General features: G+C 32.8%; 3 protein-coding genes and 1 long non-coding RNA gene across 4 annotated transcripts in view; 3 read left to right on the forward strand and 1 right to left on the reverse strand.

The window, feature by feature from the left end:
* The first annotated feature begins 1,867 nt into the window (after positions 1 to 1,867).
* Positions 1,868 to 18,753, forward strand: part of LOC143343681 (uncharacterized) — a 328,353-nt gene continuing 311,467 nt past the window's right edge. The window contains exons 1-2 of the long non-coding RNA XR_013079999.1: positions 1,868 to 1,962; positions 2,055 to 2,175. This is a non-coding gene — a long non-coding RNA (uncharacterized LOC143343681). The remainder of the gene's footprint in view (positions 1,963 to 2,054; positions 2,176 to 18,753) is intronic.
* On the forward strand, positions 9,086 to 10,373 carry LOC143343797 (ciliary microtubule associated protein 1A). The gene is made up of 4 exons (XM_076769039.1): positions 9,086 to 9,134; positions 9,355 to 9,567; positions 9,744 to 9,948; positions 10,118 to 10,373. Exons 1-4 carry the CDS (start codon positions 9,086 to 9,088, stop codon positions 10,371 to 10,373), a joined length of 723 nt encoding a protein of 240 aa, XP_076625154.1.
* LOC143343421 (uncharacterized) lies at positions 10,872 to 12,357 on the forward strand. Its single transcript, XM_076768312.1, has 4 exons — positions 10,872 to 10,953; positions 11,077 to 11,271; positions 11,432 to 11,582; positions 12,111 to 12,357. Exons 1-4 carry the CDS (start codon positions 10,872 to 10,874, stop codon positions 12,355 to 12,357), a joined length of 675 nt encoding a protein of 224 aa, XP_076624427.1.
* Positions 12,693 to 16,444, reverse strand: LOC143343373 (facilitated trehalose transporter Tret1-like). The gene is made up of 3 exons (XM_076768218.1): positions 16,302 to 16,444; positions 15,166 to 15,428; positions 12,693 to 14,364 (listed from the first exon to the last, which is right to left on the reverse strand). The coding sequence occupies exons 1-3, from the start codon at positions 16,378 to 16,380 to the stop codon at positions 13,303 to 13,305; spliced, it is 1,404 nt and encodes a 467-aa protein (XP_076624333.1). The 5' UTR covers positions 16,381 to 16,444; the 3' UTR covers positions 12,693 to 13,302.

Below are 18,753 nucleotides of genomic sequence, written 5' to 3' on the forward strand. Positions count from 1 at the left end.
GTGACAAGACGTGTCGAGACCTGTCGGTGTTTCGCTATTAACGAGGTACGTATTTCTAACCTGTTGATACTTCATCATTATTACTACACGCGTTTACTATATAACGGTGCTTCCGTGTAATATCAATACATTTCTACTATAAATTGAGTCGGAATCGTGGTAAGAACTGAATCGGGTTTCGCGCGATTTCTCTGACATTCGATCGGTGTTAATTATTAACATGTCTCTCCGAATTTAATTACGATTTCTTGCAATACAGTTTGGATTTAATTATTCCTCAATTATAATTATCGTTTATATACTTCAATGCATATTTATTTCGTTTCTGTTACAATCTCTTATTGGAAATCGAAATCAACGGATTTCTGTTCGAAATAGAAGCTATTCTGACAGCGGAATTTCTCCCCAATTTGCGAGTGTCGCTGGGTACAGCGAGGGGGCGCCATTCTTCCTGTAAAAATTGGCGCGATAAGACGTGTCGAGACCTGTCGGTGTTTCGCTATTAACGAGGTACGTATTTCTAACCTGTTGATACTTCATCATTATTATTACACGCGTTTACTCTCTAACGGTGCTTCCGTGTAATATTAATACGTTTCTACTATAAATTGAGTCGGAATCGTGGCAAAAACTGAATCGGGTTTCGCGCGTTTTCTTCGATATCTAACCGGCGTCGATTTATTATATCTCTCTCAACGAAATTACGTGTCTTGTACATATTATTTCGAGTTCAGTTATTGTTTAATTATGATTAGATATGTTTACTGTAATTCATTTGATTTTTGTTTGTATTTTATTTCTATTGCAGACTCTGATTCGAATTCTAGTAGGAGGCAAGTTACTGGCACGCAGTCGACACCATTACAACTTCAAATGGTTTGAGGATTGGTAAAATTTAATGTACGTTTATACATTCTTTATATATTTTTAACATTTTATCGAGTTATTTGACGGAAGAATGATATATCACTGTTCAGAGTAAACAATAAATCATTTTTTAATTTGCTCTATAATCGATTTCGATTAAGAAGCAAATTAAATGAGAATTGATATTTAATGGTTGTATATAATTGATTGTAATGGTTTATACTTAACTGTATTCTAATCTCGAGTATTATTTATTTAATTGATTGTGTACCATTCTGTCTTTATGAATTGTTGTTAATTGCAATTTGCATACATATTTCGATGCAAGTTTTAAAAAAATGTAGAAACTACGTACTTGTAATATACTATTCAAGCATAAATAATCATCAAACTTTAATTTTTGCAAATTTCGGAATATATATATAAAAATTACGAGGTATTCAAACATTCGATAAAATGAATATAATCATTCCGACAACTCTAACTGTAAAGTTAGTGATGTTATATTTATAAAGTGAATAATTACTTTAAAGTAATTATTTTCTTGGATAATATTTTATACGTTGTCACGACGAACTGTACACGCAATTCTAAATAAAGCAGTATTTCTGTTGATGAACATCGAGTAAGGAAGAAGAAAAAAAAACCAATAGGAAAGGTATACGTTTGCTCGTTGTATTTCTTCTATCCTCTTCTACCTTTCTTTTCAGCATTCTTTTTCAGCAAATTTGTTGGCCGCGCGCAAGGCGGCCGGTAGACTCATTGTTTACTGCGTAGCAACATTTTGTTTTCCAGGGTAAAGTGACCCTCAGTAAGTTGTCGTACAACGTAGTTAGGCAAACGCGATAGTAGAAGCAGTGTTCCTTACGCAGTTTTAAAGTATTTCCAGAGCATCGTGGCTCTCCTTGTTATCTGAATCGCGAGAATAGACTCATTTGTTCGCCGTTTTCAATCTTCGGTCGCGGTAATCTAATTTAATACTTCCTAATCAAATTAATTATTTCTTCAATTTGAAATTTAAACTCCTCGTTACCGGTAATAGAGTCAGTGCATCACTGAAGAGGACTATTGGGCGATGCTCTGCGAGCCTACAATGTAAGTATGAATTTATACTTGTAAAAATATTTATAAAAATCTCTATAATTTTAACAATAGATTATAATTGTTTTCTTGCAGTCTTTTTACAGTCTTTGAACCTGATCCCTACATCCTAGAAACTAGCAGGACCATCCTGGCTGATGGATGACTGATGGATGATTTCTTTGATGACTTCTACTGGGCAGCATCGTCATCATGCAATCATCATTGGTGAGTCGCATGTTATTTGTGTTCCTCTGGTCCCCAATCATGTTGTAGAACGAAAGGTTCGAATCAACACGGGTGACCAGTTGTATACTTAGTATTTTTGACGAGTTAAGTGACCGCGGGTATGAAAAATATCCGTGAATAATAACTTGTGTTTGTTTATTATTTAATTCAGGCTAGGGTTTTCTTATACTTCAAGTATTTCAATACGATAAACTATTTTGAATAAAAATATTTAGATTGAAAATATAACATAGAGTAACAAAATAAATAATGTTTATAATGTAAATCGAATATAGCAATATTTTTACTTATAATTAAATTCATATATTTATAATACAATTATTATCGAGTATATAGTATTCAACATTGATTGCAATTTTTATATTTTTCCTGTTCCAAGTTCAAATATAAATTCATGATTTTGTTTAGAAGATATCAATCTTTCTTTATTTATTACAAAATATTACGTTTCATTTAATGTACAAGAAAACGTTTCGCGATCGGTAGATTCTCGAGTCAAAGCAACATCTATTGTTTACTGATTTCATATTTTAAAAATTCGCTTTGACGACAGAGTCGCCGTAGGGTTGAATAGTTTAATTAGTTTACTTGAACAATTTGTTCGAAACTTTCAAAGTAAATTATTTTATTATAAAATCACTCTTAAAGTTCTTTTCCATGATTGAATTTTAATCAGAATAATTTTCACAAATAGCATTTCTTTAATTCAAATCTAAAATTTTTTATTCTTGATTTATTAGAAAGAAAAAGTCGAATCATTATAACTGAAAAATGAAATAAGAAATAACGATGAAATGTTAGCCCGTTATATTGTTTATTAATTACTGCTTCTAGTTCAGGATTTTCAGGCTAATCCTTCCGTGTTCGTTGCCTAAGTTCATGCACATGCCCAGGTGCTATTTGCATGAGCAAAGGCAACGGGCACGATGACTTACTTTATAACAATTTCTAATAATGTATTGGCGACTGACATTGGCTAGTGTATCGTGCACGGTGTACTTCCCACATATGCGTGTGTGGTTAGGCTGTGGGAAGTGCGCCGTTTCAGACGTTTTTATAATTATAATTTACATACAGAATTTTGTGATATTAGATTTGCATTATAATAATAATATTAAATTGCCATTTACTATTTATTCGACAATCGTTGATGTTGCACTCACGACAGAAATATTATAAAGTGCTTGATAAATTAGCTTTTCAATTTTATACAATCATACGTGTATACGATATATTTTATTGAAGACTATATTGCATAGATTGAGACGTCCTATATAAATGTTTAAGTATATAACAGAAATACGCAATGGTTACTAGTCTTTGTCAGTCGATTTCAGGAAATGGTACGTACATTTAGAGTATGAGAGGAGTCAGTTGTGTCCGGGTGTCGGAGGAACCCCGGGGAGTCCTCTCTAGTTTAGGTTGCGCCCGGACATAGTGTATGAGAACCGTGGAGTGTTTGTTTGAGAGACTGAGTTTTGCAATTTTTTAAATATAGCGTTAGGTAGGCAGGTAACTTGTTCTCTGGTGTGTGTGTTTAGACCTAAGTAGGTAGCGTCAGGGCAGGACTGTCCACATTAGTTATTCGGGCAGGCGCGTTTTCGCGTGGCAGTTCTGTTCCTGTAGTTACGATTTCGAGAGTAGAAATCTTGCCGATTCAAACGGTGCATGCTGTTTGTTTTAGCTTTATTTTCGACTCCTCGAATCGCGCGACTCTTAAAGTCGCTCTCTCGCGCTCGCGGTCGTGGCTAGGCCCCTTTCGAAACGCTCGTCCCCTCGAGATTCACCACGTACGCTCTTCCAATAATTCGTGCATTGTTGGAAGACTACGTATTGCACAAAATCTCGAGCCCAGTCTTACGTAAGTTTTAGGCTTTGGCAGGACCGCCGAAGAAAGAAAATGCTCTATATGAGCTGAAGAGGCCCTGACAAACTGTCGCAAGAGTGGGCTACAACAAATGGCTCTTCATTTTCATCTTTTGATGAGAATGGAAAGTCATTACCGTTATTATTTTGTCACTTAACTCGTCAGTAGTTTTGTAGTTAGTTTGTATTTTTGGCTGGCTCACGTATGCATGTACTTCGTACATGATTGCACCATCCATGCCAGCCATCAGGGCAACTCACGGTTATGATATACATAGAGTTGCGAATATGCAATAATCGCGTTTGCTTGTAGAGTTGCGAATCACTGTTTTTCGCGTTTCCTTTTCAGGGTAGTGCTGCGCCTTGACACGATACGCGATTGGTTTTTTGCAAACCTAGGTACTGAACGTTTGCTTAAAAATAGCATTGCGAATTATTGATAAACGCGATTGCTTGTAGAGTTGCGAAATACTGTTTTTCGCGTTTGCTTTTCAGGGTAGTGTTGCGAACAATCACGATTCGCGTTGCTTTTTTACTCTTTTATATATATAATGGATGTCAGCCGCGTTTGTAATTTTCATATTATAAATTAGCGTTGCGATCTTGATTAATCGTGCGATTTTTTATTTAGCGTTGCGATATTTTCAATGCCCAAATTTTACCCCAATTGTAGTGCTAGTAGTAGTTAGTTTATTTTCTGGCCAGTACATGTACCAATAGCCCTTGATTAAAGTTAGAGTTGCGAATAATATACAATGTTCGCGTTTGTTCGTAGAGTTGCGAACAAATATTTATCGCGTTGATATGTTAGTGTTGCTTATAAACACGATTCGCGATTGTTTTTATGCAAACCTAGGAACCGGGCGTTTGCTTTAAAAATAGCGTTGCGAATTTTTAGTAAACGCGATTGCGAATTAGAGTTGCGAATTACTATTTTTCGCGTTTGCTTTTCAGGGTAGTGTTGCGAATAATTACCATTCGCGATTGCTTTCATTGTTATAAATCGTGTTTGGAATTTTTATATTATATATTAGCGTTGCGATTGTTGATTTATCGCGTTGTTTGCCCCGTAGTGTTGCGATATTTAAAACGTCTAACTTCATCCCCATATGTGCCACTTTATTGTAGTTTGAAGTAGCTTGAAGTAGTTAGTTTATTTATTGCATGTGTATTTACATCAACGATGGACGCTGCCAGCACCACGGTCCAGCATTTTTGGGCAAACGCGATTTGCATTAGCGTTGCGAAACATAAATATATTTCCATTCAAAATAGAGTTGCGAATACACAATAATCGCGTTTGTTTATAGAGCTGCGAATTCCTATTTTTCGCGTTTCATTTTCAGGGTAGTGTTGCGAATTCCTTACGCGATTGCTTTTATTGTTATTTAAGAATAGCGTTGCGAATGCACTGATCGGTTTACTCTTAGCGTTGCGAATTCCTATTTTTCGCGTTTCCTTTTCAGAGCAGTGTTGCGAGTAATCACCATTCGCGGTTGCTTTTACTGTTATAAATCGCGTTTGGAATTTTTATATTATTAATTAGCGTTGCGATCTTGACTTATCGTGTTTTTATTAATTAGTGTTGCGATTCAATGCTCAGATTCTGATGCTGGCCACGACTTCAAGATCATCAAGACGCAGCTGCACTACAAAGCCTCGGATGGTTCAATCTGATTATTAAAATTAGTATCGCGTATTATTTAATATGGATGCACGCGATTTAATTAATAAAGAAACCCTGTGTGGTTCATCTTGCGAATAATAAGCATCCCTTGCGATTTTTGTATTTTATAAATTAGCGTTGCGAAAGAAAGAATGCTCTACTCACGAATTGTTGTTTGAATTTTTAAGTGGACAATTTATTCTATGTGAAATATATCTTTTTTTTTATATATTTCCCAATGGAAATACTGCTTAAAAATACTGTTGTATACAGACCAAATGTTTTGTTCTTTGTAACGTATAAAAATTTGTCATTTTTACGAATGCATTTTTATCATAGATTGAATAATTATCATTAAATTGATCGTAGATTGAATTTATGATTCCAATATATATATAAATCACTAATTATTTGTTATCAAGAATGAAATTTAATTAATTATATTAATAATAAATTTAAAGAATGAAAATTCTTTAACTGTACAATTTTGCAATCACGTAATGTAATGAATAAAATTTTTAATCTATTCAGTATTAATCTTAACACTGAGACGTATTTAATTTTTTATTCAATTTCGATAAGGTAATATTTATGTTTCTAAATGTTGTAATTTCAGTTTTTGCTCGTGGAAAGTCTAATTTAAATATTAATCTTATAATATCGATTTTTCTATGATCAATGAACACAAGTCTATCTTGTTAATGCATAATTATTCTTTTCTGTATCCACTAATCCATTTTATTTGTATATATTTATTTTATTTCCATGTATTTATTTGTTTTATATGAATTATATTAATTGTATACGAGTTAATGTTTCAGTCAAGAGAACATCGTGGAATTAACAAAGACATCAAGAAGAAAATATCTTCTCATATTTCTGCAGATTTCGTTAAAATATAAGTATAAATGTATCGTTAAATTATTATTATTAGTGGCCACTATAAATACCGAAATTATAAAATAAACAAGCGAGCGCTACAACGTTTTATTAGATACTAGCGAAATACAAACGTACGTTTGAATAGGACCAATTAATATTAAGGTACATATTGGTATTCCACTGGACAGGTGAACAGCGTTCATACGTGCAGACGCACATTTTTACTTCGTTTTTCAGTGTCTATTAGGTACTATCAGGCATATATACACAAATACATATTGATATTTATTTATCATTTATGTATCCATTTCGTTCATAGAAAACATGTGGTGGATCATCTCACATGTATCGACGTTTTGTTAGATTTTTAGCCTTTTTATCAGGCAATTCTTCTGAAAACTCTCTCTTTGTCGTTCATTTCTAAAGACAGTCGAATTTCGATAGCTTTTCTTTTAGGAGAAAATACCCAAAGATATTAGGATTCTTTGCCAAAGGAGGGTGGTTGGAGCGAGGCTAGGGTAGGTCTTCATTTGCAGCAACCTTCACTTCACATAATTACTATGTAATTATTCATTACATAGTAAATAATATGAGACCATGGCTGTGACCTTTCTCGCATAGCTTCACATACGTTCTTCAGAAAGTCTATTTCTCATAATAATCGACAAAAATATTTCATTGTGTGTTAAGTTCCCATAAAAATTTAGATACGTTCGTCGAATAGAGATCGATTCAGGTCTCACCACAGACGAGGTACACGAGTAGATTTTATATCCAATGTATTTTTTCGGCCCATTTTTATGGGGCTCTAGAGCCCCATTACCATTTTTGTGTCACTCGCAACATTACCAACCAGGTTAAACAAATAAACACAAGAGGAAGTGAGATAGAAAATGAAATTACAGAAACATTCCTGGCCACATATTATATTTTCGGTAAGGAATTTTTTTTTCGAAACTGTGTAGGATTTCGGGGATATGTCTATTTACCGAAAATGATTGTAATTGACCCCTACAATCGAAAACAATTTTTCCAAAATGATTTGAAACTTTTCAATTTCACCGAAAAATTTAAGCAGCTACCCCTTGTCGATTTTCCTTAAAAATTCGTTTTTCATTTTTAGTAATTTTGTTTGACGCCCAACAGAAAAGTTGTTTAATACTTTTTTGTAGGCATCCATGAGCACTACTTCAGAAAAAAGTTTCATTGAAATATATTCTCTATTATAGGAGTTATGACTGTTTGAAAATTGGACCATTTTTATGGGGGTTTTCCCATTTCTCGGGGTCATGGATCAGCTTTTCAAATATTTTTGCGATTTCTACATATTCTCCATGAAAATACGCGTCGTTTGCTTTTTTAAACATTAAAATCGTCCAATCCGTTCAGGAGTTATGACATTTTAAAGATTCGCATGAAATTTCAGGGGAATCAATCAATGGTATGGTCAGACATTGTATTTTCGATAAGGAATTTTTTTCTCGAAAATGAGTAGGATTTCGAGGGTATGTCTATTCACCAAAAATGATTGTAATTGCCCCCTGCAACTAAAAATAATTTTTTTAGAACGATTTGAAATTTTTTAATTTTGTCGAAAAATTTCACACCTATCCGAATTTTTTTCTCGAAACTGGATAGGATTTCGGGGGTATGTCTATTCACAAAAAATGATTGTGATTGATCCCTGCAAACGAAAATAATTTTTTCAGAATGATTTGAAACTTTTCAATTTCACCGAAAAATTTAAGCAGCTACCCCCTGTCGATTTTTCTTAAAAATTGGTTTTTGATTTTTAATAATTTTGTTTGACGCCCAACAGAAAAGTTGTTTAATACTTTTTTGTAGGAACCCATGAGCACTACTTCAGAAAAAAGTTTCATTGAAATATATTCTCTATTATAGGAGTTATGACTGTTTGAAAATTGGACCATTTTTATGGGGTTTTTCCCATTTCTCGGGGTCATGGATCAACTTTTCAAATATTTTTGCGATTTGTACATATTCTCCACCAAAATACGCGTAGTTTGCTTTTTTAAACGTTAAAATCGTCCAATCCGTTCAGAAGTTATGACGTTTTAAAGATTCGCATGAAAATTCGGGCAGACATTTTTGTCCAGAAATTAGATTTTCAGTAAGGAATTTTTTTCTCGAAAGTGCGTAGGAATTCGGGGGTATGTCTATTCACCAAAAATGATTGTAATTGACCCCCGCAACCGAAAATAATTTTTTTAGAACGATTTGAAATAATATGGTTACAGCTGACATTTTTCATTTGACGTGAACTTCATTTGTAAGTGTCTATTCGGAATGTAACGTTAAGTATTGTAAATACTCTGAATATTGTTCCTAAAGTTTCAGACTATTAATCACTTCCATTCTTGTATTTGATTACTTTTTATGTCACTTTTATGTAATTTTTGTGCCGTTTTTGTATCGTTTTTGTATCGTTTTTAATAATATTTTACACTATAGAAAATGGAGAACAAAGAAAACGAACCAAAGATATTAAGTTGCTTGATAAGGGGTAAGAATTCGTTTAGAAAATTATATTTATTATTTTTGTGCAATAATCCTTTTTATTCTCGACATTGGTTAGGATAATTTATTTTACAAAATAAGGAAGGTTAATTGTTTACTTCAGTAATATTTGTAGCTTGCATTGAGCTACATACAATAACATTATTAATTTTAAATGGTACCAACCAATGTTTTTCGATAGTGTAAAAATATGTCCATGTATGTAGGTCCTGGTCCAGTTTATAAATTACGGCCTTTAGTTGGTTATGAAGATCATTGTCCATCTCGACAAAGGCATCCAGCATATAGTATACGTCATCGTACTAAAATTTTTATACCAAGTGTTGGTCCTGGACCAAAATATAATGTTTCTAAATTAACAAATTATGGATTAGATACATCACCAGCATATACAATAGCTACCAGAGAACCTTTCAGTAGTAGGTGTTCTTCTTGCGTTTCAAAATTTCTTATTTTCATTTAAAATAATATTGATTAAATTACTATTTTTATTTCTCTATATTATTTCATTCGAGCACAATTTCGTTTATACAGTTGATATGTATAATAATGAACGTTATCAGGCTATACTTCTGATATTCGTTACATTTTTTAGTAAGAGATTTAGGCCCAGGGCCAGGAGCACATTATCCAGAAAGGTGCCCACCGATGAATCATAATATCAGACCTCCAGCTTTTACGATTAAATCTAGAAGTAGAACGAAAATTAGTGATACTGGTCCAGGTCCAAATGCATATACTTTACCAACATGTATAGGTCCTAAGATTCCGGACAAAAGAGCTGTGGGTGCATTTTCAATGTACGTATTTAGAATTTACGTTAAACAATCGTACTTCTTTTGCGAATCGAATAATCTATGTCCCAGACACTTTTTTATACACACGCATAACGAATTCAATATAGAATGTTTATTAAGGAGGAATTTTAATATGAAATGCGTTTTTTACAATTACATTTTATTGCTATAGAGGTGGTTATCATGAACTGAGACAAGAACATATTGGCCCTGGTCCAGCAGCTTATACAAATATTAACATTGATGTTGTAAAACGCAGTTCTCCAGCATTTAGATTAAAATGGAGACACGATTTACCAGATATAGATTTTAGTCCAGGACCAAAATACTATCCTGAGTTCATTGGAAGACAAGCGCCGATGTATTCTTTCGGTATCAGACACAGCGAATGTGCTGGATTACCCATCACAGAATTAGACGAAGACTAATGTGCACACAGCTTTTTTAATGGCTAACAAATGTATTGCATCTTCGTAAAACAATTTTATATGTGTGTAACTTAGTTTATATGTTTAAAATATACATTTATACATTGTTATGACACGTGTAAATAATTTTTATAGAGTTGTCTTCGTCGATTCTATTAATAAACCTTTTTATCGTATATCGTATACACTTACAGGATTTATCATGTACAGTCGAGTCAAATGAAAACATTAGAAGAAACGTATATGTTTCATCAAATGAAAAGTTATTGTAGAAAATCTATTACAAATCGACTAGGTGGACTACCCTGTATATTCTAAGTTTTGGTTCATCTAAAATTTTGTGAAACACCTCGTATATGTGTGAACGTTTCCAAATTACAGATATGTTCATGAATTTCAACAAACAACTGTTTCTATCTAAAATAATGGCGTTCAAATAACATTCAAAATTTTAAATTAATTCAATAGTTAAAGAAATGTAAATTATCAAGCACAAACATGTCATCAGAACCGAAACCGGGACCACAATCAAACACTAAACCAGGGAAGCCAATAGGAAATGTCATATGTGGACTTAGAAGTAAATAATTAAATCGCACATATCGATAAACGAAAAGATATCTCTGAATTATTAAATATGATTATTATAACGCGAAGAAAATAGAACAAATTTAATTTAAAAATATATATATTTATTTGCAAGGTCCTGGTCCAAAATATAGGCTCAAGACACTTGTGGGTTTTCAAGAACATTGTCTTTCTAGATATCGGAATCCAGCATATACATTCGGTACAAAACTTCGTACTTTACAAGAATGTTTAGGACCAGGACCAAAATATTTGATAAAGGAACCTAAACGTGAAGGTTTTTCGTTTGGATTAGTTGGAAAAACTTTTGGTACGCCCCATTTTGTTTTTACTTATTATTTATTCAATAGTATTATTGTTTTAAATAAATAGTTACACAAAACTATTTCTTCTAATATTTTTATCTTAATGATCAATATTTAAAAGTTAGCTAATCTCCAGTTTTTGTAACTACAATTTTTGTTTTGTAGATACTTCCTGTGGACCTGGTCCAAAATATATTTTACCAGTTCCAAAAGTCCCAGCATTTTCAATCAAATTCAGAACTAAACACAGAGGCGGTTGTGCCACACCTGGGCCTTATTATGTACCACTACCTAATGAGAGCCCAGCATTTTCTATGTACGCATTATTTTTTTCTTTGCACATAACGTGTTTATCTAATTGCATTACTATAGTTATTTGTGGTTTTATTAATTTCGCAAACTATAGTATAGTTGTTTGGCATAAGTTCCGGAGCTGTGCTGTCGAAGAATATAAAACTACAATAACTATACACATTTTTATATCTAATACCTCACTATTTGTTAGAAGATGGCCACATTTCGTTTACCTAGTACCCAAAACTTCCTTTGTCGCATTATAATCTAATATAATCAACATTTAACAGTTCTAGTAATTTTCATGAATTTTGTATTAGAAAAATATTGATACAAGTAAACTTTATTAAGGTATAAGGAGGTATATTTAAAATATAAAAGAAATGTCCTTTTATTTAATAATACTCATTATTGACTTTTAGAGGGACCAGCCAAGTGCAAAGGGCTAATATATAAGTCTAGAATATTCCCATTTGTATCTATAAAGGATCAGGGCAATCTTAAAAAATGATTCTAATTATTTTATAACAGTTTAATATTTGTATTTTAGGGGGCATCGTATACCTGCTCTAAAATGTGATTCCGTGCCAGGTCCTCGTCCTTACAGTATACATTTAGTCACACCAAGGGCACCAATTTATAGCATAACTAATAGAAGAGCTGAAAAAGCAATTTGTCGCAGTCCAGGTCCAAAGTATCTCGTCAAACCTCCTAAAGCAACCCCCATATTTTCTTTCGGTGTCAAACATAGCGAATGTGCTCCTCCTTATATCGTTGAATGCGACGAACAATGTTAAAACATAAGTAACTATGAAACGTGTAACATTTGAAATATACAAGAAGGTAACGATTATATTGCCAGTTTAATATTTCGATTTTTGCGTTGCGCGATGATTTTTTACTTGCGTATAGAAAAATCTAAAGTGAAACTTTTTTTTTAAAGTTAAATTAACCACAATCTCAAAGAATGACGGAAATATTTTTCTTTAAATTCGGTTGAAATCGATTATAATAATAAAATCAATTATTTGAGAACAAATTTTAGGATATATTGATACTTAAATTATTCGTTAAACAATTTCATACAATAATATTCTTTATTTACATCACATCGGAGTCCTCCATGTTTTTGTACAAAGTTTACAAATTCTTTTCTCTTAACTTAAAACGAAAACTTAAGTCCTTTTAAGCTGCCTCTACAAGACAAGACATTTTGAACAAGAATTTACATACATTCATACGTCATTTACAATAAAAAATTTACGGAATATACGAGCCTTAAGTTACGGAATTAAATAGTTTATAATTTGTACTATAAAAGTAATCGCCAAACCATTATCGCTATTTTTTTTGGAACATCATATGCCTTTCACGGCATTATTTTCGCTCGCAATTTAGACTGTTATTACCGATGAGAACATTCATTCTTCGAGCACTTAATTTTATACAAAATGCTGTCAGCCTTCCATTCACAGTAATTCTTCGTTTCAAGATCGATTTACGTAAATCGTTTCTAAAAAAACTTTCAAACGTATATAATTAAAAATAATTCGCTTTCTTAATAAACCCTAATAACATTCTATCTTGAGGCGAGAAATTACTGTATACAATTATATTTGCGAACAACGACGATTTCTTTTCTCAGCGGAGCATACAGAATGCTCTCTGTATTTTGACGTAAGGACGATTGTAACATTATTTCAACGCACGCGCGATGTCAAATTCAAAAGAAGTTACACTAATCAACCTTTATTTAGTTTCCTTTGAATTTCTATAAACGTTTTGCCTCTCGTTTCGGGCGTAATATAGTAGATTGTCACCGTGCAGGCTGCTACAACAACAAAATACGCCAAGAACGGAAGCGAATGACCATAACCCAAACTTATGGCTACCCATATGTAAAGTTTTAAACCCACGGTGGCCAGCACACCGCTAAGCACGCCCACGAGACACGTGGCGATCGCTTTGATCTCCGCAGCGAAGATCTCCGACATTAGGATGATCTGTAGACAGACAAGACCGCAAGTGAAAGTGAAGACCAACAGTATGGAAGCTATGAACGGTGCCAACGAGAACGTTTCCACGTTTAGATTCATGTATTCCTTCGCGTAAAAGAAAACACCGATCACGAGATTGCATATGGCAGCGATCGCGCCGGATACGACTACCAGCGGCTTCCGGCCAAGTCTGTCGACCAGGAAAATCGTTACAAGAGAGGAGATCACTTGTGTTACGCCGATGATAACGTTCATCGTGTAATCGGTCATTAGGTTGCTGGCCGACTTGAATATTAATTGACCGTAAATAATAATCGCGAAGAAACCACCGAAATTATGCGTCACGGTGAACAGCATGATGATGAGGAAAGCACGAAAGTTTCCACGAGATGTGAAAATATCTTTCAGGGTACCACTCTTCACTATTTCCTCCCCTTTCTTTGATAGGGTGGTGACGATCGTTTGCATCTCGTCGGAAACGTTGGTTTTGCCGCGTAGTTTTTCCAGCACTTCTTCCGCCTGATCCATTCTGTTCCTCATCACCAAGAAATACGGCGATTCCGGCATAAACCAAAAGGAGATGACAAAACCGATGCTGGCTACCAACAAAATCCCGGCCATACAGGATAACGTGAACTGCGGTGCAGCTATGAACGTTACGAGGATACCCATATTGTATGTGACGCCTAGCAGAGAGTTTGCAGCGCCCCGTGTATCCGTTGACGATACTTCGCCAATGTAGATCGGTACAACGCAAATAAACAGTCCCAACGCAATTCCAGCCAGAAATCTCGCCACGTACAGTTCCTGCAAAAGAAGGAGGTTATTGATAATTGTGCCCGGCAACAAGGAGATTAACTAAAATTATTTTAACTCTCAGATTAGTAGTTTATAGAATAATTGTAATTATTTAGAATGGGGGGACTCCTCATCGATTTCGATGATTTTCAAATATCTCGTAGAACTCAATATTCTGAACAAGTTTTTATTATACATATAACTCCCGCTCGGCTTTAGTTTCCGAGATATTTGCAAAATTCTATTAGTACTACTACGTTGAACATCTCGGAAAGTAATATTTATTAATAGTCAAATCAGATTTTTAGCACCAATATAATCTTAGTTATCTTTGTTTCTGATCAGGCGACAAAAAAGAATTATTTTATTTTTAATTTAGTTTTTTTAATTTTATCTGCACCGTAGCCAAATGGTTTATTAGTTTCACCTGTGATATTATGTAATTTCATTTGTTTCAATTTCTTCGGTTAACTTTTTATTTATTTTAGATAAACTGGTTTTCCAAATATGTTGCCTCTATCAATAGTTCACAACAAGTTTGCTTTAAGTGTCTTACATAATTGATAGTAGCACATGTACTTTCTACTCTAAGATGTTAATCTTTATAAATTCGCTTGATATCATGACCTTTAAATAGAAAAAATAATGGACCAATGTCAAGTTATGCGTTAAGTAAGATTGTGTCTAGTATATGTTTATATGAACTCTTTCTCTTATTTTTATGTCTCGAATCTATTTTTATTGTACTTCCTATATACAATGGGTGTCCAAGAAGTTTAAAGAAGTTAAAAATGTATAAATGTGTCTTACCCAAATAGACGTGGCAATTGTAATTAAACTCCAGCTTACTAAAAGCGGTAAAGCACTGAGCAGCACAGTGTTTTTCCTGCCAATCTTGTCAGCCACAAAAATGTTAATTAGCGGTGCCACTGTATTACCAATGGCTACACTAGCTACTAACGTTGAAATACTCGATGCTGTGACTGGGATGGGTGATTCTTTATCCATTAGTATTACGATACTTGGTGAATTCCATCCTATGACGAAGCCCATGGAACTTGCCATCAGAGAACCTAAACGAATAAGATTAATTACGGTAAATTTATCGGTCACTGTGGTCAAACGATGGAAAACAAAGTGAGAAACATAACTTAGATTTTTATTAGACGACAATTCATAATTCTGGAAGACGTGCTATAGATTTAAGGAGTATTATACCGTAAAATACGTATTTGTATGTACTGTTTGATCATTTTTTTGTGAAGGAACTATACAACTTTTTTTATTGAAATATCTCGTACATATTTATTGACATTTCCGAAGTATGTACAAATTTTTTCAAAGTAATATATTAATAATTGGCCATTCTGCGTATTCTAGAACGTAGTCAAACAAACAAAAACATCGTTTTATGGTTTTCATGGTTTAAGATAAAAATAAAAATAAAAACCTCATAATTATAAAAATAGTAACACTTTAAAGTATAATTATTAATTTTGGAATGCTTTTTAGAATTTTAAAAATCTAGTAGGAACGAGACATTCAGTTGATTTTAGTACAGGCTATAATGATATGTGTGCTGAAGATTTAGTCAGTAAAGTATATGTCGAGATATCATAAAAACTAGTTAAAACAATATAGTTATGAAAAAACATGTTTAAAATTTTTTATTATTATCATGCACTAAAAAACTATGAAAGAAACGAGGAGTTTGGACATTGAATTTAGTACATATATTTTTCAACAAAATGTAACAAAAAGATCGATTTTTTTAAAGGTTTGCAGTAGAATGATTAATACAGTAGAATACTTTCTTAAATGTAATTACACGTCACCAAATTAAGTGTCATTTGAATATTATCGTAATTTTTAAATATCACAATCCAACTTTGTTTCGTATCATTCGACGTGGAAAATATTGTTTGGTAAGATAATATTATAATTACATGTCAAAATAGTCAAATACTCCCATGTTTTTGAGCCGTCCGGTGATGCGTATTTGACTTTTTCTACGTCCGTAGCCATTTCTAAAATTTTAGGCTTCCGTACAGCTCAAGCACAGCTTCTTACTTTACAACGAGTATCTATCTGCAACTGAACTAAATCAAGTAAACGCGATCTGCAACTCTACTTGATGAATATATCAGATAACAGCTTGATATCAGAATACGTAAAGCAGATGTGAAACTTACTTATCGTTAAATTTATAATGACACATAGGCTTATATGAACAAGAAACGAGTATCCATCGTTGACAGATTCGCTTCTTCTTACGTATCATTAAATAAAAGTATTCTCGATGGCACTTAGTCGAGTCTTGATAAGGAGCAGCTGCGAAGTTTTTACCAGTTTATGTTTATCAATACATTTGCAAAAAGAATAATTCGGAAAAACATTTTATCCCTACAAATGTGCAATTATGTATATTTGTATCAATTCAGTATTTTACCAATAACATTGTATTATAAATTTTTATCGAATAATTTTAGCAATTTTTTTTAGTATCACTGTATAATTGTATACCGTCAGAATCATTTTATTTCGTTTTTCCAGAGCAGATAAATACAACAAATATTTTTGACAGATATTCCTGAAGAAGGTTTAAAGAACGGTGAAACACGGAAATAAATAATACTCTAATACTATTTTTAACTCCAACAAACACCATACCACAAAGTGAATTCCAAAAACGTTTTGAAAACTGAAAGAAACGTTGGCACAAGCGTATAATATCCAACGAAGACTAGTACGAAAATAGCAATATAAATGTGGAAAAATAATTACAAATTTCTTTAAGTAATTAAAAATTGCACGCACTTTTTTTATCACATTTTTACATACACGTGACTAAATTATATTGCTTTACCCTATATCACTTCTCTACTTTTTCTTTACTTTTCAATTTCTTATCTTATGTTTATTGTTCTTTCGTAATTACGAGAGCAAATATTAGTTCTTCTGTAAGCACACGATGGACTATTTTGAAAATACATTCACGCGTTCAAACTTGAATGGAGCGTTGGTAAAATAAGATTCGTTTCTATGAACCATCATAGACTAAACAGGTTGTTAATGTACCACTTATTATCATAATTCAAATTCAACTAAGGTGAAAAGGAATATCCATAATGTGTCGTTTCTGTTATGCATGATAGTTGTAATTTAGTAATGTGTCGATCGAAGAAAAAAATTTGTCTTCTATGGTTGAAAATATAGAAGCTTCGTACGATAACGTGACAAATGCTTTTAGAAGCAGCGAAACATTTATGTGCGGTTTCAATGTGTGGAATGTATCTAGTGTAAGCTTTAATACACGCCTAATATTACGTAACCGCAGAATTAAAAGATAGGCGGTAAAACAGTGTTGTAATCACAATGTATGCATGCCAATGTTCGTTTACAGGTATCACATAAATTTCGACATTTCTTCAAATATTATCTTTTTGATTTACTCCCAGACGTCAGATTAAACAGCTTCCATTAATTTTTTATATACTCTGTTTTAAAACTTTAGGTTTAAAAATGTGTATTTTTGTCGTACAGGATGTAAATATGTCATTCGTAAAATATTTCCAGCGTTAAAAAATGTTTTGAATCAAGTTGCACGATTTTCAAGGGAACGCACAGTATAATATTTACTTTTTTTCCAGATAGGAAGGAAGGTCACTTTCATATTTTTAATGGAAATTTCTTTAATTTCTATACAGCACCAAAAAAATACTCGTCTTGTACACTGATTTATTTTTTATTTTGTTATGACATTTCAAACTTTGTAAAGAAGTTCAGAGTGGTATTGAAGATAAACCCGAACATTTAGATGATCGATAGTAATGATTTTATACAAAATAGTAAATGTTAACCTCGTGATTTTTTTACTTAAAATAATTACGTCAAATACGGTACTTTCTCGTTAAAACATTACACTTGTCTCTCGATAGAACGTACTGAATAATCCCTTCGCGATAATTATGTTCATTTAATTTAAGCAACCTATAGTGTTCAAGTTCAGATTATAAAATGATAAAGAATTTTTCGATTTCTTTTCGTACAAGGAACTTGTATGTTTCGGATTGTCTCGTTGTTTTGAAACATGCTGTATATTTCAATAAATATGGAGTTACGTATTCAATTCCTCCAATAATAAAAAGTAAAATTTCTAGGTTTTTAAATATATATTCAGGAGAATATCATTCCTAATAGATTGGTGATGTTTTATCGATGGAAACAAGTTTTAAGGCGACGTCGTTTAATTATTTTTAACCATATCTAGTTCAAAGTTTTTCAGAAAAGATTCCAGGAACGTGTAATTAGAAATAATCAGAATACGATTGCGTTTGATCCCTATTTAATCGTGAACATACAAATTTTTGGTTTGTATTAGTGTTTGTCATAACAATT

This window comes from Colletes latitarsis, chromosome 7 (assembly GCF_051014445.1).
Source record: "Colletes latitarsis isolate SP2378_abdomen chromosome 7, iyColLati1, whole genome shotgun sequence".
NCBI lineage: Eukaryota > Metazoa > Arthropoda > Insecta > Hymenoptera > Colletidae > Colletes > Colletes latitarsis.